Below are 23,964 nucleotides of genomic sequence, written 5' to 3'. Positions count from 1 at the left end.
GGGGGGGACACATGAAATGAGGTTCACTTGAGCATCCCTGGGTACTTAGTAATGTATAGAGAGACTCATAGATACCCTAGGAAACCAGACCTTCCAGTTTGTCCTTGTAATAACTCCTCCTCCCTCAGTGTACTGCTGTTTGCAGTTTTGGATATATATATCTCACTGCCAATGGAATGTAATACTTCATGATGAATTGTTCTCTGTCTCCTGAAATGTTATGCCTTAACCTTTAAGGTGGAACAAGACTGTTGATTTGACTACAGCAGCCTAACATTGATTCTCCCTCTGAAATCTGCTACTGAGGAATGTGCCAGTGCGCCTTTGAGGTCAGGAGAAAGTTCACTCTCCGATGGCTGGAGATACTTTTGTCCTTTATATATACATGCAGTTTTTTTCTTTGAGAAGACAAGTGAAGCAATTAAGACAAACGAAGCCTTTCAAATGGGGAAAGCTCTTCATGATAATACCTAGAAAAGACTCTTTTTTGCATTTCTGTAGCGTCTTCCTTCCAAAGAATTCAAAGCATTTGAAATACTAACATTTTAGCCTCACTTTTTTGGAAAGCGTTATATTAAAATTTATAATAAACACCATGGCAATAAGCTCAATATAATACAAAAGTATAACCAGACTCTGGCATGTATATAACTTAAATGTGTTTGTTCTTTACATTTGAATATCATTGCCACCTATTTTTTCAGTACTCAAAAAGAGAATATCTATCTATCTAAACCAATATCAGTAGTACATATGCACCCTAAGGTAGGAGAGGTAGGTATCCCCCCCCGCTCCATTTTTCAAAATGAGAAGCTGAGGCAAAGTTTCCAGGGCAAGAGTTCATGCAGAGTCAAGAAGAGAGTCCCAGAAGTCCTCATAGCTGCTGTGGCACAGTGGTTAAGTGGTTGGGCTGTGAATAAACACCCTGCTTGTTCAAATCCCACTACTGCCATGACCTCAGCTGGTGGCTTGGGCAAGCCACTCCTCTCAGCCCCAGCTCCCCCGCTGTATTGTGGAGATAACAACAATGACTTTGTCCACCACCCTGAATGTGGCACTAATCTGTCCAGAAGAGCAGTATATAAGCACAATGTTGTTATGATTACTTTTGTTATTCACAGCCACTTCTTGGCTCTCTTGGGTTTTTTCCTTGATATCATCAATCAAAAGATAAAGCTGCTTTTCCTTCTCCTAGTTCTGGTAATGCATATGTCCGTGAGTTTGATTTTTGCTTGCTTTGCCAAGTAATATTTCCCTTACAGCCAGGCTAAATGTTGGCTGTTTGCCTTTGCAGAAGTATCTTTTTTTTAAAGACACCAAATGCAGTCGTGTTCACTTCATGTTGGGAAGAAGCAGGTCTCACTTCCTGCGGAAGACCTGTTGCTTGGCATTCTTGACACGCTGTTCCTCCTTCAAGTTCATCTGGCGTGCATGCCTGCTGGAGATGAATTCCACCTGCTCCGAAGGGAACCAGCCTCTCTCGCCATCTGAGAGCTTCACTCCTTCAATCCATCCTGCCAAAGGGAACATACACAAGTGAATACAGGCAAATCTACATCTAGTGGAAATTCACCAACAGAGACATGTAAGCCGTGTATCTGGGTGGATTACAGATAACCATTCTACCACAGGTCTATGCAGAAAATTCTCCTTACCACTTGGCAAGGCGGGGGTCTGTATTATTCCCAAGGGAGGGAGCTTGACTTCAGGTGGTCTAGTTGTCTGCCAGGCATTAAGGAGACTTTCTTTTCCAGATTTGTACAATGAATGGTCAGTCATTGGGCTGAACCCCTTAATCCCCACCCCCACTTTAAATGACCAGACACTTGCTTAGGAGTCAGTTGTATTGATTTCTGTGGGACTTACTTTCAGGGAAATTACATGGGATCAGGCTTCATGTTTACATTTGCTCCTGTTTCTCTGTAGACTTAAAATTTAAACTGTAAGCTCTTTGGAGCTAGAGATCTCTCTCTCCTGCTGAAACTCTGTTGATGAAGCTGTACAGATGATAAATATCTTAGCTTGGAGCTGACCAGTTCTGGCATGTTCCCCCAAGGTGATGAGTGTACCTTGCTTGGTGCAATAAAATAGCTTGAACCAGCCCTGGAGAGAAAATCTGACCCATATCTACTTTGGTTCTATTCCGTGTTTTCAACTTCTCCAGGCAATTAAATAGGAACACCCCCTTTTCCATCTTCTTCTACTCCATCATCTTCTTTCCATCATCTTCTACTCAAAAAATTCTGTCTCTTCCGCCTCTTCCTACTGCCACAGCATAACAGAACCCACTTACCATCAGTACTTTGTCGCAAGACCATAACGATATCTGCCTTCTCCAGCGCCAACTCATCATTCTCGCGGGCTTTGTACGACTTCACACACTGAACCTGAGGTGCATCTGAGAAAGTTTGATAGGAATGTAGGAGTAGTATCAGATGCCTCATTGTTAAAATCATTTATATAAGAAAACTTTTAGGTGTGAATATATATACACATCCCACTGGAAAAATTCATTAGAATTTTGTATTTTGTTTTATTTTATTGAGTTTATATTCCATTCTCCCTGCAAGTGGGCCCATGAAATTACCATGAAATGCTAATTCTCGTACGTGTATCAATTACACACATTTACAAATATCTACTTTTGTCAGGGACTCCCTGCTCAGGGGTATGGAATGTCATGTGTCCAGTCAGATCCCCTACTCCGAGAGATGTGTTTCTTGCTGGGAGCCAGAATTCAGGATATTACAGATCGACTGCCGAGACTGATCAGACCAACTGATCAGTACCCGTTTGTGCTGGTTCACGTGGGAATGAATGACACTGCCACGAATACCATCACAAGAATTAACGAGGACTATGAAGCTCTTGGAAGGCAGTTGAAGACAGTGGGGGCACAGGTGGTATTCTCTTCTCTCCTTCCTGTCAAAGGATGAGGAATGCAAAGGGAGCAGACCATATTCGAGGGGAATCGTTGGCTGAGGTGATGGTGCCAGCAGGAGCGCTTTGGGTTCTGGGACCACAGGATAAGTTTCCTTAGAGAAGGCCTTCTGGCACATGATGGGCTTCACCTCTCAAGGTCAGGGAAGAAAATGTTTGGAAAGAACCTGGAGAGCTTCATCAGGAGAGCTTTAAACTGATGCCACGAGAGGAAGGGGACGATCAACAAGGGGATTTCAATGAAGAAGTGATAACAGTGGGGACCCATGTGAGTAGGACAGATGAAACAAAGGTACAAAGCTACAAGTGCCTATATACCAATGCCTGAAGTATGGGTAATAAGAAGGAAGAGCTTGAGCTTCTTTTGCAAACAGAGGGCTACAATATAGTAGGAATTACTGAGACTTGGTGGGATGATTCCCATGACTGTAATGTGCTAGTGGATGGGTATGAGTTGTTCAAGAAAAATCAAGAAGAGGAGAAGGAGGAGTATTGTACGTGAGGAAAGGGCTTGATTGTCAGGAAGTTCTGCAGAATGTGGTTGACAGCCCAGTGAAAAGTATATGGGTAGAAATAAGGGGAGGAAGGACAAAGGGTATTGTTGTTGGAGTCTGCTATAGACAGCCTGACCAGGGAGAGGAAATGGATGCTGCCGTTCTTGAACAGATTGGTGGAGTATCCAGACATCAGAACCTTGTAATCAGGGGTCATTGCATAGAAAAAGAACTACAGGAACTCATTAGCATAACTCATTAACATATGCCACACCCCTTGATTGGGCCAAAATGGCCAGGATTCAGCTGCTGCCAGATGGGTGAGTGTTCCCTCACCTGGCTGTGGCCTGATCAGGGCTGTTTTGCCCCCAGTCCAGGCCAAAAGGCCCAAAATGGCTATTTTGGGCACATTTTGGCCTGGATCAGGCCCCAAATGGCCCGGACTGGGTTGGTGCTGGGCAGGGAAGGGGTCCCCCACCAGGCACCGACCCAATCCTGGCAGTTTGGGTCCTGATCCTAGCCAAAAAGGGCCCCAAATGGCCAAAAATGGCCAAATGGCCAAAAATGGCAATTTGGGCCCCGTTTGGGCCCAGATCACGGCCGAAACAGCCTGGACCAAATCAGTGCTGGGCAGGGGAGGGTTCCCTCACCTGGCACTGACCAGATCCTGGCAGTTCTGGCCCTGATCCCAGCAGAAAATGGCCCAAATGGCCAAAAGGCTGGGAGGTTTCCCCCGCCCGGCACCGACCCAATCCAGGCCGTTTTGGCCCCGAAACGGGCTTAAAATGGCCGGAAATGGCCATTTTTGACCTGTTTTGGCCAGAACCAGGGCCGAAACGGCTGGGACTGGGTTGATGCCAGGGGGGGGCTCCCCTTGCCCGGCACTAACCCGATCCATTTTGGCCCCAATCGAGGCCTAAACTGCCCAAAATGTTTGAAAGTCAGGTGGACGGGGCCACCTGACTTGGAGGAACTACCGGAACACCGTTCTGGTGTGTTTCCCTCTTGAAATGAGCCCTGCTTATAATTATGGGTGACTTCAACTTCCCCGATGTATGCTGGGAGACAAGCTCAGGAAAGCAACAAGAATCACACAACTTCCTGAACTGCCTGGCAGATAACATCTTTTTTCAAACGGTGGAGGAAGCTACAAGGGGCTCAGCCATACTAGACGTAATATTAACCAACAGGGAAGAATTGGTAGATGGGGTGAAGGTGATGGGGACCTTAGGGGGAAGTGACCATGTCCTCCTTGAATTCCAGTTGCTTTGGGGGGCCCAAGGTGGTTCGTAGCAGACTCATAGGTTAGATTTTCATAGGGCTGACTTCAATGAACTCAGAGGCTTGATGAGAGTCATTCCATGGGGGAGTGTGCTGGAAGGGAAAGGAGTGAGTGAAGGGTAAGCTCTTCTCAAACAGGAGCTTTTGCAAGCTCAAGCCCTCACTATCCCAGCAATATGGAAACATGGTAAGGGCTCCAAGAAACCGATGTGGATGCACAGAGAGCTCCAGAATAAGCTAAGGGAGAAAAAGGAAATGTTCGGGAAATGGAGAGGAGGACAGACCTCTAAAGAGGAATATATGCGGGTTACTAGGTACTGCAGATCAGCCATCAGAGAAGTCAAATCTCTGTATGAGCTAGGACTGACCAGGGGAGCTTGCTACAATAAGAAAAACTTGTACAGATATGTGAGAAGGAAATGCAAGGTAAAAGAGGCAATTGGACCGCTGTTTGGAGTGGAAGGAGTGATGGAGGACAGAGAAAAAGCAGACAGGCTTAATGACTTTTTTGCTTTTGTTTTCTCCCTGAAGAACTCAGGCACATCTAGAGATAGTAGAAAATGGGGCAGGACACCTGAGTGGCTAATTGACATTGACAGAGAGGTTGTGGAGAGGCATCTGGCTGCACTGGATGAATACAAATCCCCTGGGCCGGATGGGGTGCACCCAAGAGTGCTGAAAGAACTTTCTAGAGAACTTGCAGAACCCCTGTCCATCATTTTCAAGGCCTCCTGGAGGACTGGGGATATGCCACAAGATTGGAGAAGAGCGGATGTTATCCCAATCTTTAAGAAAGGGAAGAAGGATGACCCAGGAAACTACAGGCCGGTCAGTCTGACTTCTGTTGCTGGGAAGATATTAGAACAGATTTTAAAGGGATCAATCTGTAAGCATCTGAAGGACTGCTCAGTGATCCGGGGAAGTCAGCATGGTTTAGTCTCTAACAGATCTTGCCAGACCACCCTGGTTTCCTTCTTTGATTGAGTGACCAGCTTACTGGATCGGGGGAACTCTGTTGACGTGATTTACCTGGAATTCAGCAAAGCTTTTGATAAGGTTTCCCATGACATTCTAATGGGTAAACTGGAAGACTGTGGACTGGCTACTCATTGAATTTGCGGATGATACCAAATTGGGAGGAGTGGCAAACACCCCAGAAGACAGAGAGCCTCGCTACAAGTAACATTTTACACGTGAAGGAGACTTGATCATTTTCGCAAGTCTTTCTGGGAACTGAAGTCCCTCTCCCCCACCCCTTTTCCTTCTGTTCCTTCCCCTCTCTGTTAGAATGGCTGCCTGAAGAGACAGAGAAAGCCTACGGCAACAGCAGCTTTTGCAAATCGTCTTGCTCAGGGAGGTGGGGGGGGTAATGCTCTGGAGAAAGCTGAGAAAGTTGCAGCTGCCCGCCCCCAAAGATCGTTGAGAGCAGGCTTGTGACTGGAGGAACGATTTGCAAAAGCTGCTGTTGCCGCAGGCTTTCTCTGACTTTTCAGGCAGCGATTCTAACAGTTCTAACAGAGAGGGGAAGGACACTAGGACTTCACTGACATGTCAGCTTTCTTCAGAGCATCCCCCACCCCCCAGCAAGACGATTTGCAAAAGCTGCTGTTGCCGCAGGCTTTCTCTGACTTTTCAGGCAGCGATTCTAACAGTTCTAACAGAGAGGGGAAGGACACTAGGACTTCACCGACATGTCAGCTTTCTCCAGAGCATCCCCCACCCCCCAGCAAGACGATGCTGTTGCCATAGGCTTTCTCTGTCTCTTCAGGCAGCCAATCTAACAGAGAGGGGAAGGAACAGAAGGAAAAGGGATGGGGGAGAGGGACTTCAGTTCCCAGAAAGACTTGCGAAAATGATCAAGTGTCCTTCACGTGTAAAATGTCACTTGTAGCGAGGCTCTGAGTTAAAATTCAACAAGACCCGAATACTCTGGAGAAGTGGGCCGTTGTGAACAGGATACAATTCAACATAGATAAGTATTACATCTGGGCCACAAAAATGTGAAGCACAAATACTGGATGGGGGATACATTTCTGGGTAGTAGTGTATGTGAGAGAAATATTGGGGTAAGAGTGGATTGTAAATTAAATGTGAGCAGTCAGTGTGATGTGGTGGCAAAAAAGGCAAACTCAGTCTTGGGTTGTATCAAAAGGGCCATTGCACTGAAATCGCAGGAAGTCATAGCCCCTCTCTATACTGCCTTGGTCAGGCCACACCTGGAGTATTGTGTGCAGTTCTGGAGGCCTCACTTCAAAAAGGATGTGGACAAAATCGAGAGGGTGCAGAGGAGAGTGACGAGGATGATCAGGGGTCTGGAGACTGAGTGCTACGAAGGAAGGCTGAGGGCCTTGGGAATGTTTAGTTTGGAGAAGAGGAGGTTGAGGGGGGACATGATTGCTCTCTTTAAATATTTGAAAGGCTGTCATTTGGAGGAGGGCAAGGAGCTGTTCCAGTTGGCAGCAGAGGATAGGACCCGAAACAATGGGCTTAAATTACATGCACAAAGGTACTGGCTGGATATTAGGAAAATCTTTTTCATGGTCATAGTAGTTCAAAAGTGGAATCAGCTGCCTAGGGAGGTGGTGAGCTCCCCTTCACTGGCAGTTTTCAAGAAGAGGCTGGATGAATACTTGTCAGAGGTGCTTTAGGCTGATCCTGCACTGGGCAGGGGGTTGGACTAGAAGGTCTGTATGGCCCCTTCCAACTCTGTGATTCTGTGATGAGACCTGAAGCTCCGTGAGAAGAGGCCTTGCTTGAAACAAGTCATTTTGGTGCTGATCTGAATCTTGCTCAAATGAGATTGTTTTAGGTGAGTCTGTTCATATATGACCAGGAGGGGGTTACTCATTGTTATTTTTATAGCATCTGCAAAATATGACTTTTTGTTATGAACAGTGCAACATAAGTTTCTGCATGTGAGAAATGTGTGTTTCTAAACAAAAAACAGCATTCTGGTTTGGTTTTAAAAGAGCCTGTTGTATTGTTTCTTTTTTTTACTTATTACAAACAAAATGTGGAATTTGGATATGCATATTTGAATTGACATTTGTTCATGTTGGATGCTTAAAAAAACAGAGGAGTTTCAGAACTAAAACTTCCTTTGGAAAATTGCACAGCTGTAAATTGGGGGCAGGATGTTTATTGAATATTCCTTATGAGTGATATCCTGTTCTATGAGTTATTCTTCAATGGTATTTCCTAAGAAATTTTACCAGAGTCATCTAAGAGATCGAGCTCTGCTTGCTGCGGTGTAAGAGCAGAAATCCATCGCAGTTTTTCACTCCTAGAAAAAATAATTATAAAAAAGTAGTGAGGAGAGGAACACTCAAGGATGTGCTCACGGATTGTTCTTGAAGTATTTGCTGAGTATATTTTTATCCCATCCTTCCTTGAAGGAGCTCAGGGTGGCATCCATTGGCATCTCTATTTAACTTTCACAACAACTCCTTGAGGGAGGTTAGGCAAAATGAGTGGGACTAGCCCTGGATCACCCAGCGAATTCCACGGATAAGCGGCGCTTTGAACTTGGGTCTCTCAGACCCTTGCCTGACTCTCTAACCACCATACACTGCTGGTTCTCAGTTCCAAGATGGTGGTGATATGCTTTGACCCACCCTTCCACTTGTGGCATACTGCAAGTTCTGTCTTTCGGCTACAAATTGCTGGACTGAAGCAAGTCATTCTCCTCTTCACTACTGGCCCCCACCCCAACCAACTAATATGACAATACAGGAGTTTCACTCAGGGTTACTAAAATAATGTACATGACATGCTCTGAACAATCAACAGGCCCTACATAGAAGTATTATCAAGCCTTGGTGATCCACGTTCTGATCACATCCAGGTTATACTACTGTAATGTAGTGCACATGGGGCTTCCTTTGGCTAAAGTCCAGAAATGTCTGTTGGTCCAAAATGCATCAGCCAGACCATTGTTGGTGTGTGTGTGTGGATACAACGACTGCATCATTCCTGTAATGAAAGATCTGCCCTGATTGCTCTTCTGTTTCTGGGCACAATTCAAGGTACTGGTGCTTGCTTTATGGCCAAGAATGGCCTGGGGCTGAACTACTTGAAGGATTCCCCCCTCCCCCGTCCTACTGTTGGCATTTAAGATCCTCATCCCAGACTCTGTGATTTATGCCCCTGCTTGTAGAGTTGAGGCAGGTAGTGACCACAGACAGCTTTTTCAATTGTGGCACCTCACCTTTGGAATGCCTCTCCCCCCTTTGAGGCTTGCCTAGTATCAGCTGTGATTAAGGGGGTCAGGCCAAAATATTTCTTTTTACCCAGGCTTTTAACGGATAGGTTCTATGTTATTACACACACACACACCCCTCCATCAACATACAATTATTAAACACTTCCCCTGGGACCTTCTGCTTCTAATCTCCCATACTGAGAGCCAAACTAGATGTGATGTTGTCCCTTGGTTTGTCATTGAGTCTCTCCTTTAACATGTGTTTCATTTGGGATGGCTGGATGCTTGCTCTTTCAGTCACACAGCTATCACTCCCATGCTCAGGAAATCAAAGGTCTGCTTTAGTTCTTCCAACACCCCATCATCAAGGTAGGGAGCCCAATTTCTGGGCTAGATTGAATTGGAAGAAAATGTTTTTTGTGGTTGCATTAACTCCCTTCTTTAGCAGTAATGCTGGATCCAGAATGACTGCAAGGCTTTTAACTGAGAGGGAAACTATATGAGATGCCTGGGCAGGTGTCGGGTCTCACGAGGTTCCCTGGGTAGCGTCGTCTTACAAAGAATAGCTGCTCAATGCGATTCTCCTCCAGGGAAGAACATTAAAAGGGATTTGCTCTCTTTCAAAAAGGCTGGGCTTGGGTTTTCCTCCAGGAGCTCGGGGGGGGGGGAGGGGAGGGGAGGATGTAACAGGAGGCAGGAAATCCAGGGTGGCTTTTTGTGAGAGAGAATCTGCAATGTGATTCTCCACTAGGGAGAAGAGCAGTGGGTGGGGGGATTCTCTCTCTCTTGCAAAAAGCCACCCTGGATTTCCTGCCTCCTGTTACATCCCCCTCCCCACTAGAGCTCCTGGAGGAAAACCCAAGCCCAGCCTTTTTGAAAGAGAGAGAATCCCTCCCATCGCTCTTCCCCTGGCAGAGAATCACATCAAGCAGCTGTTCTTTGTAAGACTACTCTACCCAGGGAACCCTGCGGGGACCGACACATAAAGAACACGAGTCTGGCATTTCGTGTTGTTTGGCTCAAGTCAGCAAGGGTCAGTTGAATCCCATCAAAAGTGGAAGTGCAATGTCCTTCAGGACCTTTGCAACCAGTATTACCTCGGTTTCCAAGGTTCAGTTTCAATTTGTTAACTCTTAGCCAACTAACTACAGTAGCCAGGCTGCAATTCAGGACCTCTACTCCATCACCAGGAGATTTGGATAAGAATATTGTCAGCATGTTGATGACAACACACGTACGTCTGTGCCTGCACATGTATTCAGTTTCCCATCTCCCTCCTGTCCTCTTCATACACCCCTGCTATTTGATCATACATCCACATGTTCACCACGAAATCATAGATACTGCATTACAGAGTATCATTCAATGCTCTTTGTTTACTTTTGCTTTGGGGTGTAATGATATTTCTCTATATAAACCACCAGGTGGCAACCATTAGCTTTCCCCCTAAAGCTGAACCCTGCACCCTTTCCCCCCCTCAACCCTGCTAGCAGTGAAACTTGAGAAGTAACTCATTGCTCAAAGGTTTTATTTTTTAAATAATAATTTCCTGGCCCTCCAATAATGTCTCTGGGGCAGATGGAACTCTGCAAAACGATTATAACAAGGTCTGCAAAACAAGCATCTTTGCCTATAAATGTCACCTTGTGACTATCAGTGGCTACTGCACCAGATCCAGAGGAGTTAGCCGTGTTAGTCTGTAGTAGCAAAATCAAAAAGAGTCCAGTAGCACCTTTAAGACTAACCAGTTTTATTGTAGCATAAGCTTTCGAGAATCAAGTTCTCTTCGCCAGATGCATGGTACAGAAACTGGTCAAATATAGAAGAGGAGGGGGGAGGAGGGGAGGAGAGAGAAGATGCAATTAGGGGGGGAGAGGGAGGATGCAACCAAAACATTCCTTTGCTAGTAAATGTAAACATCTCCTTTTGGTGTGGGGGTCAGTTGGCTTGTGTGAGGCTTCAAAGGAGTTTGCCGTGTTAGTTTGCAGCAGTAAAACAGCTAGACCATCCAATTCCTATGTAGTATAAGCCTTGGATAACCACAGCTCTCCCCGTCAGATGCATATGGACACACCCCAGGAACCACGGCCAGGAAGATTCTACCTACTACCCAAAATCCACAAACCAGGTAACCCAGGACGCCCCATTGTTTCAGGAATAGGCACTATCACAGTAGGAGTCTCAGGATACATGGACTCTATCCTCAGGCCCTATGCCACCAGCACACCCAGCTATTTACGGGACACCACTGACTTCCTCAGGAAAATACAGTCCATTGACAACCTACCTGATGACACCATCCTAGCAACCATGGATGTGGAGGCTCTGTACACCAATATTCCACATGCAGATGGACTGTAAGCCATACGGAATATTATCCCGGACAAAACCACAGCACACTTCGCCACTGAACTTTGTCACTTCGTACTCACTCACAATTACTTCGAATTTGGTGACAACTTATATCTACAGATTAATGGCACAGTCATGGGCACACGCATGGCACCACAATATGCTAACATATTCATGGCGGACTTGGAGCAACGCTTCCTCAGCTCCCATCCACTGGAACCACTACTATACTTAAGATTCCTGGATGACATCTTCATCATTTGGACCTATGGGAAGGAAACCCTTGAGAGATTTCCTCAGGACTTCAATAACTTTCACCCTACTATCAACCTAAGCCTGGACCACTCTACACAACAGGTACACTTCCTGGACACCGCTGTACAACTACATAATGGACGAATAAATACCACCTTATACCGGAAACCAACAGACCAATACTCATATCTACATGCCTCCAGCTACCACCCTAAACATACCACTCGGTCTATTGTCTACAGCCAAGCCTTACGTTACAACCGTATCTGCTCCAATGCTCTCGACCGAGACTCACACTTAAGAGATTTACAACAAGCATTTTTGAGACTACAGTACCCACCAAATGAAGTGAAGAAACAAATCAACAGGGCCAGACTAGTACCCAGAAACAGTCTGCTCCAGGACAAACCTAAAGGAACTAACAACAGAACACCACTGGTTGTCACCTATAGCTCCCAGCTCAAACCCATCCAACGTATCATCAGTGAGCTACAACCCATCCTGGAAAATGATACCTCTCTCTCAGAAGCCCTGGGTGGAAGACCTTTCCTTGCCTACAGACAGCCCCCCAACCTTAAACGACTTCTCACTCACAATCATGAATCGGCCAGCAGAGTCACCAGCACAGGTACCAGGCCCTGCAACAGACCCAGATGCCAGCTCTGCCCCTATATCTACCCAGGGAATACAATTACAGGACCCAATGGCATCAACTACACTGTCTCTGGCTCTTACAGCTGCTCATCCTCCAATCTGATATATGCCCTCATGTGCCAACAATGTCCTTCTGCTCTGTACATTGGACAAACCAGCCAACCTCTACGCAAAAGAATAAATGGACACAAATCTGACATTAGAAATGGAAACGTCCAGAAACCAGTGGGAGAACACTTCAATCTACCAGGACATTCCATCAAAGACTTAAAGGTCGCTGTAGTTCAACAGAAACCTTTCAAAAACAAAATCCAACAGGAGGCTGCTGAATTGGAATTCATATGCAAATTTGACTCTGTCAAGCTGGGACTGAATAGGGACTATGAATGGTTATCACATTATCACAGGTAACAGATTTCCTTTACAGAGGCAGGGTCTGGGGGAGCCCAGTGGTGCCTGGGTTGGGCTTTTGGGGACCACAGTTCTCTTTGTCAGATGCATCTGACGGGGAGAGCTGTGGTTATCGAAGGCTTATACTACATAGGAATTGGATGGTCTAGCTTTTTTACTGCTGCAAACTAACACGGCAAACTCCTTTGAAGCCTCACACAAGCCAACTGACCCCCACACCAAAAGGAGATGTTTACATTTACTAGCAAAGGAATGTTTTGGTTGCATCCTCCCTCTCCCCCCCCTAATTGCATCTTCTCTCTCTTCCCCCCCCCTCACCTCTTCTATATTTGACCAGTTTCTGTACCATGTGACCCCACAAACCTAGTGTATGGTTCCGGTTTGTGGATGATACATTTCTCATTTGGAGCCATGGGGAGGAAGAGTTGATGGAGCTTTTGAATCATCTCAACAACATCCACCTGAACATACAATTCACAATGGAGAAAGAAATCGAGGGAAAACTCCCATTTCTGGATACCTTGGTCATCCGCAAAGCAAACTTTCAGTTAGGTCACAAGGTCTACAGGAAACCAACTCACAGTGATCGGTACTTACACAAAAACTCCAATCACCACCCCCGACAGAAAAGAGGCATAATGAAAACATTAGTGGATCGTGCAAGACGGATATGTGAGCCGCACTTTCTCAATGATGAAATTAATCATCTAAACCACGCACTTCAGGCAAATGGCTACTCCAGAAATGAAATCCGAAGAGCAATCAAACCCAGGATGAATCAAACAACCAAGGAAAAACAGTCTCCTACAGGAAAAGTGTTTTTGCCATATATCAAAGGAATTACTGATCAGATGGGAAAGCTTATGAAAAAGCATAACCTTCAAGCAGTATTCAGACCCACCCGAAAAATACAACAGATGCTACGATCAGCAAAAGACTGTAGAGACCCCCTCACCTCTGCAGGAGTATACCGTATACCCTGCAGCTGTGGACAAGTTTACATCGGGACCACAAAGCGTAGCATCCAGACAAGAATAAAAGAACATGAAAGACACTGCAGACTTGGACAACCTGAAAAATCAGCAGTGGCTGAACATAGCCTAACTCAAACAGGGCACAGTATCTTATTCCAGGACACCAAAATACTGGACAACACTTCCAACTACTTTGTCAGACTGCACAGGGAAGCCATTGAAATTCACAAGCATAAGCAAAACTTCAACAGGAAAGAAGAAACCTTAAGAATGAACAGAGCATGGTTTCCAGTTCTGAAAAACACCAGGCTAACAAAACACTCTATACTCGACAATAGCCCTGCAGAGAAGATTAGCACATCAAACACCAATCCATATGCAAAAGAACCTCCTCAGGATACAGTGAAGCCTCCCTCCATTAGCATTCCACACCCTGGGAAACTCTTACAGGATGACTCAGCTCAACCCCACCCCTCCTGAGTAGATACAAATGACCTGCCAACATCTTTTCCACACTGTGACACTGAGAGATCTCTGTCTTTTGGTGCTACACCTCTGAAGATGCCAGCCACAGCTGCTGGCGAAACGTCAGGAACTACAATGCCAAGACCACGGCAATACAGCCTGGAAAACCCACAACAACCATCGTTCTCCGGCCGTGAAAGCCTTCGACAATACAAAATGATGATGATTATAAATGGTGTGTTCTCATTTATTTCTTTCAGATGATTTAGTACAGTGTGCCTGGCTCCTCTCCCCGCCTGGCTAGGAGCTGGACCTAGGGTTGCCAGGTCTCTGTATGTCCTGGTGGGAGTGGGGGGGGGCATCTGGCAGTTACCTCATGCTCTTTATCTGGCGCCTGCGCAATGATGTCACTTCAAGCAGTGAGGTAGTTGCACCAACTACAGGAGCGCTCCCCTGCTCTGTGCAGGGCCTATTTGGTCCATTTAGGGTGAAAATCAGCCCCCAAACAAAGCACAGGAGTGCTCCCACGGCCAACACGTGCTCCCACGGCCAACTCCCTGAGGGGAGTGTGCAGCACATGTGTTCCTGGTGCGACCTTTGGGGGCTTGCCACCTCCTGCCGATTGCTGGTGGATCAGCGGGCAAAGGTGCAAACCCCTGAGAGTTTGCCCACCATCAGCAGGCACCTGGGAACCTTAGCTGGACTAGAATTCAATTTGCACATGTACACTAGTGGCCAAAATTGTGGAAACCTTTTGGAAAAAGTGTATTTTTGAGGTTTGATGGCTCATAACACCACTTTTTTGGGGAGTAATACCATAAAATTATATATCAATGGAAAGATAATTTAATCAAGAATGTAATGCAATAACTTGTATGAAGGAATTTTTTTTTAGAACAGTAGTTATAAAGAAGAAAATTGAAACACACAGAAAAGATGAGTTATACAACAATTCTCACCATGTCAGTTAATACTTAGTTGGGTAACCTTTTGCTTTAATTACGGCCTTACAATGCCTTCCCATGGAGTGAACCAAGTTTTTTAGTTCTGCAGCTGTTATAATGTGAAACCACGATTGAGTTATTGCTTCTATTAATTGCGTTTTATTGCTGGGTTGCTTCTCACTAACCAGTTTCTTTAGTTGGCTCTATAGATTTTTGATGGGGTTAAGGTCTGGGCTATTCCGAGGCCATTCCAACAGTGGAATATGATTAACTTGAAACCACTTTTTGCACACAGCAGCAACGTGGCATGGAGCTGAATCTTGTTGAAATATAAATGCTTCATTATCTTGGAAAAGATCACGTGTGGAAGGCTTCAGTTTGGGCTCAAGTATTTCATTTATGTATTTTTGGGCATTTATATTGCCATTTATCACACAATTCTGCCCACACCTTTTGATGTCATACAACTCCATATCATAACACTAACTGGGTGTTTCACGGTAGGTGTAATGCAATCAGGATGCAAATCTTCTCTGATTCTTCTTCTCATGTATTTTATGCCATCACTACCAAACAGGGAGAATTTGGTCTCATCACTCCAAATAACACTGTCCCATTGTTCTGCTGTCCAGTTAACATGGGTTTTGGCCCAGTTTAATCTTTTCAACTTTTGTTTGAGAGATAACAATGGTTTTTTTCGTGGAATTCTAGCATTAAGACCAAATTCCTCCAGTCTGCGCCGAACAGTCCTTGCACTCAACTTCACATTGAATTGCGCCATTTCGTTCTGTATGATTTTCATTCTGTATGATTTTCTTCTGTCACCTAGGCTCAGTCTCTCAATCCCTCTATCATCCCTTGCTTGTGTGCACCTTTTCCTGTTTTTACCAGTCTGGTTTTGTAGTGACCGAGTTGCCTTATACCTCTTCAAAAATTTAGAAATGCCACCTTTGGTTAAGTTTCCACCAATTTTTCTTCTAATTTCTTCATAACTGTAGCCTTGTTCACTTAATAGTACTATTTTACATCGCTTTCTGGGTGACCAGTCAACTCTTTGTGCCATTTTGTTAATTTTATTACGTTTTACAAGCTCACTAAATGAAAGAACACAAAACAAACCAACCAACTTGATAGCAATCACATAACACACTGACAAATGACCTCCTCACAGCTCCAATACATGACATCAATAGCTGAATCCTACTGTGACCTGAATGGCTCATTGCCAAAACAAGACGACACCTGATTGGCTCTCTAAAGACTCATGCTTATTGGCTACATTCAAATGAAGGAAAGCTACTTCATATCAACCTAAGCAAGTTGCGCTTCCTTTTCCTGGTTATTTGGCTATAACATTTAATAGAATACAGATAACTGAACAAACTTTGTTGCATTACAGTCTTGATTAAATTATCTTTCCATTGATAAATAATTTTATGGCATTACTCAAAAAAAAAGTGGTGTTATGAGGCATCAAACCTCAAAAATGCACTTTTCCCAAAAGGTTTCCACAATTTTGGCCACTAGTGTATGCTATGGCAACAGATGTGAAGCTGGCTTCATACCGCAGGTGAATAATCCACTTAAAAACACTATTTCTGTCTTTGCCCTTATGAATGTCTTTGTTTTAAATTGAATACCTCATCTTTAAGGCCCCCCCAAAGATGAAGGGGGCTCAATACAGCTCATATGATAAAAAAGAAACATAATGCATGAAAAAGAATCCAGGCAGTGCAATGCATTACGATGGGGGTTAATAGCTAAAAATGCTATGGTTGGATAACTGCAAAGGACAGGTTAAATGAGAACTGAATGAGGTCATGGGGTAATCATAAAGGTGATTGTGGGCATGTGTACATCATAGACTTTCATTTAATATTCATTCCGTTTCCCTAGGAACTCTGGGAACTGTAGATGTGTGTTGGGTGTCAGGGATCTCTCCTGGAAAATTCTCCATGACCTCACCAAAATATCATCCCGTAGATTTGTTGGGTAAAAACCGCAACAGTTGTGTGGTATAAAACCAGCATATTTGTGTAACGTAGACCTGCTCAGAGTAACATACAAACAGGCTGGTATTGTTAGAAGAGGACAGTAGCAAAGATGCTTTCTGTGACATTCTGATGGATGGTTGTGAGAATAATAATAACTGCGCTTATATACTGCTCTTCTAGACAGATTAATGCCCCACACAGAGCAGTGAAATTATTATCCCCACAATACAGCTGGGGAGCTGGGCTGAGAGGCGGGGCTTACCCAAGGCCGCCGACTGAGCTCATGGTAGGAGAGGGATTCAAACCTGTAGAGTGCTGATTCGCAGATGAACCACTTAACCACTGTGCTACAGCAGCTCAGAGTGAGTTTGCTAAGGCATAAATCTTTAGCTGTTCTTACTGTGTTTCTGTACGGAAGAGGAACTCCACTTTTTTCCCCTGATTGTTCTGCAGCAGGAAGAGGCGGAAAACATTTTTATTTGCTCCATGCAGTTTCATTTCACACTTTTCTCCACGTACTTCTGAGGAGGCAGCATAATCAAATACAGTGAAGTGCCCATTTCTGCAATGAATAGGATAAGAGAAGCTGAACCTTATTTTTCTGCACAGTAAAGAGAGCTGCTTGTTTCTGGCTGCTCTCTGGTATGAAGAGAACTGTCAGGATTGTGGATCATCTCTGAATTTTTATTTTACCTGAATGCTCCTTGGAACACTCCAGAAAAGTGAAAAGGATCCCTTTTGCTTCCCAGGAGAAGTAACATCCCAGGATCCCAGAATGTTCCCTAGAATATCCAAATCTATTACATCTTAATGGAGCAAACGGTGGTAAATAGCAGAGACCTGGGAATGCCCTAACAGCAAGGAATGAGCATACTCTATAGTGCATTGTGTGCAGTTGCTTAAGGCTGCCATGGGCTCATCCAGGGTCCGAGGAAGGACATGAATGGGTTTGCAAGAAGAGGGCAGAGGAATCCCATATATCTGGATGTGTCCAAAAGTATGTTTGGATTTGTCATAAGTTCTTGAAAGGGGCTGAATCTTTGAGGGACTCTGTGGCTACCACTGATTGAGTACATTTAAACATTTTAAAGGGTTTGCCAAAGCATGGAGTCCGCTGAGTCCATTGTGCCAAAGTCCACTTGGGGAAAGGGGCTGGTCAAGGGAGGGAATGGATATTTTTTACTTCATTAATACTTTGCCTGCCTCCCCAGTGGGGACCAAAGCAGCTTACACCGGTCTCCTCTCCTCCACTGCATTCTCTCAACAACCTTGTGAGGTAGGTAAGGCTGAGAACATGTGACTGGCTTAGGATCACCCAGTAAGCTTCCACAGCAGAGTAGGGACTGGAACTTGGGCGTCCCAGATACTTACAACACAAACCACTCTACCACCCTCGCTCTCATCTCTTGGCTTTTGACAAAAGTTAGCTGTTTAACAATTTGGCTAGACCAAAATAAACAGTTTCAGATGATTTTGACATCCACAGAGCACTTACTCTCAACTTTTCCCATAACAGATTTTAAGTAAATCCTACTTGAATCTGGAGTAATTCTGAACATCAGGCAGGTGTTGCTGTGATGCCCATGATGCTGTGAATCAACTACTTCACTCATGGCCACTTAAAACTGAAGATACTTTCAAGCATCATAAAACTTAGCTGGCTGTGAATGGGCACTACACAGATGATCTTGGAGCCAATTTCATGATGTGTAAATCCAAAACATTTGGGGGAACTGACAGTGCAATTGTCTGCAGAGCTGCTCCTGTCAAAACCCATCAAAATCAACATAAGCTGATAACATTTTATATGTTAGCATTATAATGTTTCTGTAGTTAATAGAGTGAGAGATGCTAAAAGCCAAATGTAGGGTTGCCAGGTCCCCCAAGCCCCTGGGCAGGAGGTTGGAGGCCCAACACCTACTTTCGGTGTTCTTCTCATGCACATGCTTTGTGCACACATGGCCCCGGAATGCGCAATGACATCACTTCCGGGAAGTGATGTCATCGTGCAGGCCATGTACTGACCTGGGAATGCTCCCGTATTCTGCAGGGGGCCCCAATCAGGCCCCATTTGGCCCAATTGAGGCCAAATCCAGCCTGATTCGGGCCGCTGCTGCAGAGCACTATTGTGCTCTGCAGCAGCCCAATTTGGGTCCAATTTGGCCCAATTCAGGCCTGATTTGGGCCACTGAGGTGCATGGGAGGGTGCTGTGCCATCCACGAATGCACCCTGGGAGGTGTTTCCCCTGCTGGCCAGGTAAGAGGGGTCAGAGGGAGGCATGGGAACGAGGGATCCCCCATCCCCAGTGGGGGACTGGCAACTCTAGCCAGATGAGAGTCTTCTATCTGCAATAGTTCTACTGCTTTCTGCACTCTTGAGGTTGACGATGGGCAGTTGCAGGATCAGGCCTGCAGGTAGTAGAAGGTTTAGATGGTCAAACCTTTTCTGGACTGTCATGCAAGAAAAAGCAGCAGGGTTTGGAGCCCAAGGGTTAAAGCAAAGTCTGCAGTTCAGACATTAATGAAAAGACAGAGAAAGCAGCCCAACAGCATCTTATGCTGGTTTTTGGAAAGGTCAACTAGAAGGAGAGAAAATCCAAGGGAAAGTGCATACTGGCCACCGTTTCTGATATCACCAACACTCCCTTCTCTACCACCACATACTAAATAATTTTTGCAGCCTTTTAAAAATGTTGTATTCTATCATTTTGTTCCACAAGGAGATGCTGCTGTTGTCTTTCTTGTCCCTTAATTAAATTGTTAAGAAGCACAAATTCTCCCCCAATACTTACTCTCTGGGCCGAGAGAGGAGCAGGAAGTCATTAAAGAGATGCAGATAGATAGGTCGGGTGGTGAGTTTCCATTTCAAGCTCAGGTTGTATTCCAGAGCTGTCAGCTCACCACGCTTCACCAGCCTCCGAGACTGAGAGATAAGTGGGAAAATCTGGAAGAAAATAAGCATAACTGTTGTTAGTGAGGCCCATTGCTCCTCTTAATCCCAGGGCCTCAAGGCACAATGTTGCAGGCTGCTCTCATCTCCCAAAGAACAGGTAGACATGTCTCATCTTGTCTCTGGTACTAGAGGACAATTACTACAGTGAAGGGAAAGAGATGCGGGGGGGGGCACAATGTTCTGTACCTGATTAGCCAACTAAATGCTGTGAGATGTTTTAAGAAGACTTATGGAGAACCGATTAAAACCAGAAAATGGGCATCTTTGAGTAAGGAATGGGAACGTCTCATTTTAGTTATTAAAAACAAGGATAATAAGGCCTTTTGGCTTATCACCCATTCCTTGCTGCATTGCCTCTTTAGTGTGGGAAAATCATTTCACGGAGTTATTCTATGATGCTGGTAATTCCAATTCATCCCCGAATATTATTTCTCTTGACTCTGGCTCCATGGCCTGAGGTATTAAGCAGGGAGGTCATATGTCTTATTAGGGGAACTAATATTAGGAAAAGCGCCTGGCCCCAATTAAATTCCTAACAAGCTTTTTAAGGCTGATCCTCAATGGTGGGCTGCAATCCTGGCCGCAGTGTTAACTTTAATTAATTCATCTGGCCAGATGCTGAACTCATGGAGACATTCAATTATAGTCCCAATATTTAAAAAGGAATCCTGATTGGATCCATGCTGCTAGCAGCCAATTAGCCTTCTTTCTTCAAATGGAAGGCTGTACTGTGAGATGTTACAAATATACTTGGTGTAAAAGCAAAGTGGATAAAAAAATTTCCAACAGTGCCCCCTGAGGCCATTTCAGGTCAAGAAAACAGCACGGATAGAGGATGAAACTCCTCTCCCAATCCAGCACCATGCATGCAGGAGCTGAGGAGAACCTGCACCTCATGTCTGAAAGGGTGGGGACTCTACTCCCAACTTGTGTGCCCTGTAATGTGTGAAATAATATGAAGGGGGCAGTGCCATGTCGGCCTCCCACCTTTGGGGTGGGGGTGGGGGTTCTCCACACCATTGTACTTGGTTAATTTATTTCATTATTGTTTTGTATATTGATTTTAGTATTGTTGTTTTCCTGTTTTTATTGATTTTAAACTGTTCACTGCCCAGAGCCCCTGAAGATGGGCGGTATATAAATTGAAATATAAAATAAAATAAAAAATAAAAGCAATCTTGATCTGGGCTGAGCTTCCGCTGGCAGAAATTCCCCTTTCTTCTAGGATGTTATCTCATATTGTATTGCAGGAGGAGGGTCCTTGAAAGTTCATCAGGGATTTGTTAACAAGAAGAATGGCAATTACAGTCTTAACAGAACGGCTTCTGTCTCATTGCTCCTAGTCATTCCTATAATTTGCAGTTACAAGGGAGCTTGCGATGCATGCCTTCTGTGGACTACTGAAGCCACAAGAAGAAATGGTGTCATCCCAGAGGTCTGCTCAGCATTCTACATAGGGTTGCCAGTTCCCCGCTGCGGGGATCCCCTGCCCCCACCGTCTACCCGCTGCCCCCACTTACCTGGCTGGTGAGGGGAAAAGATAGGGGAATGTGTCTCCAGGGTTAGCTCCCAGGCTGCGCGCTGCAGCAGTCCAATTTGGCCCAAGCACTCCAAGGCCCCTTGCACCACACCAGCAGCATTCCCACACTCCACAGCAGCCAGTAGCATGTGGAGAGCAGGAGCACTCCCAGGGGTGGCACGTGGCCTGCATGATGACATCACTTCCAGGAAGTGACATCATCACGTGAGCCTGGAGCACGCGTGCTTCATGCATGCACAAGGGCAGGAGGAAGTTAAGTGCCAGGTTGCCCACCTCCTGCCTGCAGAGTAAGGGGACCAGAGTAAGGGGACCTGGCAAAACTAATTCTGCATCAGTATGCCCTCTAGAAACTTTCCAAGGCCCTCTGCAACATAGAGGGGTTCTACTACTGATGTGCAGGGTTTCCCTGACTGACTCACCAGTCCAGAAAGGGTTTTTTAGGAAGCTAAAAAGTTTGAAAACCACTATTACAAGGGCATGCTGTGCTTGGAAAGCCAGAGTGACTAAGGGCCAATTCAAGGGTTATGAAGCATACATGTCCCACACATATGTGCTGTCAACACATCAGGTCTGGGAGTTTCTTGACTAGTGTTTTATTCCCAGGCACGCGGGGTCCAATTTGGGTCAGGACTGTGGCATGTGGAAGAAGGGGCTGTACTTCCTCTCATGCCATTTTCCCATCCTGAAATGGCCTCCAGGGCACTGTTATTGGCCCTGCTGAGAAACTTTACGTGAGGAGGTTAGAGATGAATAAATACACACTCCAGGGGCATTTCAGGTCAGAAAAACAGTGAGAGCAGGAATCTTAATCTCCTTTGCCCCTTGCAACATGGTCCTGATCTGAATTGGGCCCCCATGTACCTAGGAATTAAGTTCCAAGCAAGGAACTCCTAGACCACCTCTGTCAACAATCCCTGTGGGAGAACATGGACTTTGTAACAGAAGATGGAACCTCTCTATACCCAACCCGCTATGAGGGTGGCCTGCTGATGTGCAAGGCTGCTTTTAACTCCACATTCACCCCAGGACAGCAGCTACCTAGGCTGTAGTGATGGGCAATTGGGCAGTTACATAAAAGAAGAGGCACAATTTGTAACAGAGAAATAAGAAACAGTCCATCAGTGGTTTTCCCTCCATTTTTTGGATCATGTTAGGAGACGATGTGGTCTCATGCAGCTCTGCTGAGAGCTAACCCGGGCAATCAGTTTTTACCTTGCATTCAAACACCATATTCTGACTTAAGTGAATTAACTCCTCCGTGTTCTTCATGCGCTGGACGTTTTCATTGCAGTCTTTGATGAGCTACAGAGAGAAAGATACTGTCAGAAAGGGGGAGCTGAAGAGTGGGTTGAAACTGACCTTTGAGAAGGTTGAAATGAAATCCAGCCCTCAAGTCAGAGTTGATTTATAGCAACCCTTGGTGGGGTTTTCATGGCAAGAGACTAACAGAGGTGGTTGCCATTGCCTGTCTCTGCAACCATGGTCTTTCTTGGAGGTTTCCCATCCAATTACTAACCAAGACCAACCCTGCTTAGTTTCTGAGAGCTGATGCGATCAGGCTCTCCTGGCCTATCGATGAATAAATGTTGTCTTTATCGTCTTCTCAAGTGGTAAGAAAAATCTTGGCACTCTTGTTTTCCTAGATTTCTGCTGAGGTGCAGAAGTGTGTCAAGGTTTTCCTTATCCACTTTGCAGGGTAATGCACACAATCCAATTAGCAAGTGGTTACAGGAATGTTGTGGTAAGTTACCATGTTATAAATGTCCATCCAAGACACAAGTGAGTGCTTAGAGTATAAGGTTACAACAAGAGTCAGTGAAGATGCCAACATGTACCACATCTGCCGTCCACTTCATACACTTCACCCAGTATTGATGGAGATAGCACGGAAGGGGAATGTGCTTGTCTCCTTCCTATCTGCAGGTATAAGGGTTGGGCGTGGCCAGAGATGCATGCCGAAAGGTGGGAGCCCATGGCTCACAGCCTGGGGGCCAAATAGTCAGTCTAGTGAAAGAGGACCTGCCCAGGATACCTTTGTTTTTGTTTGTTTGGGTTGATTATTCACAGTATATTGTTTACTTCAGTTTGGAAAGTTCGGTTACATGCTTTGGGACCTTCAAGTGCAAAGTGGCATAGAAAATATGTATTGTCGAAGGCTTTCACGGCTGGAGAACGATGGTTGTGGGTTTTCCGGGCTGTATTGCTGTGGTCTTGGCCAAGACCATGGCAATACAGCCCGGAAAACCCACAACAACCATCGGCATAGAAAATACCTTGACAGACAGACAGACAGAATATTTGCATATCATCCTTGTCTGCATGTTAAACTATGGTTTAATGAAAAAACAAGTTGTTCTCAGCAAACAGTATCTGCTTGAAGGAAGGTCCAACATTCAGAATATTTTGAAAAGCTTCCTATCCACCTGAGGTTTCTATATGCTGCTGGCTGGGTTAGAGGATTGTTCTGAGATTTCGAATATGGGGTGGGATGATGACAATTATGCTA

The 23,964-nt window shown here is 45.2% G+C and overlaps 1 protein-coding gene across 1 annotated transcript in view; it reads right to left on the bottom strand.

Moving 5' to 3' along the window:
* Positions 1 to 387: 387 nt before the first annotated feature.
* The window catches only part of ARHGEF5 (Rho guanine nucleotide exchange factor 5), a 102,747-nt gene continuing 79,170 nt past the window's right edge, over positions 388 to 23,964 (bottom strand). Inside the window, exons 10-15 of the mRNA XM_055000821.1 lie at positions 22,671 to 22,760; positions 19,758 to 19,909; positions 17,366 to 17,527; positions 7,928 to 7,998; positions 2,294 to 2,398; positions 388 to 1,514 (exon numbers count right to left, since the gene is read on the bottom strand). Coding sequence (XP_054856796.1) covers positions 1,360 to 1,514; positions 2,294 to 2,398; positions 7,928 to 7,998; positions 17,366 to 17,527; positions 19,758 to 19,909; positions 22,671 to 22,760 — 735 coding nt within the window. The 3' untranslated portion in view covers positions 388 to 1,359. The remainder of the gene's footprint in view (positions 1,515 to 2,293; positions 2,399 to 7,927; positions 7,999 to 17,365; positions 17,528 to 19,757; positions 19,910 to 22,670; positions 22,761 to 23,964) is intronic.

Source organism: Eublepharis macularius, chromosome 16 (genome assembly GCF_028583425.1).
Source record: "Eublepharis macularius isolate TG4126 chromosome 16, MPM_Emac_v1.0, whole genome shotgun sequence".
Classification (NCBI taxonomy): Eukaryota; Metazoa; Chordata; class Lepidosauria; order Squamata; family Eublepharidae; genus Eublepharis; species Eublepharis macularius.
This window is presented reverse-complemented; position numbering and strand designations above follow the sequence as displayed.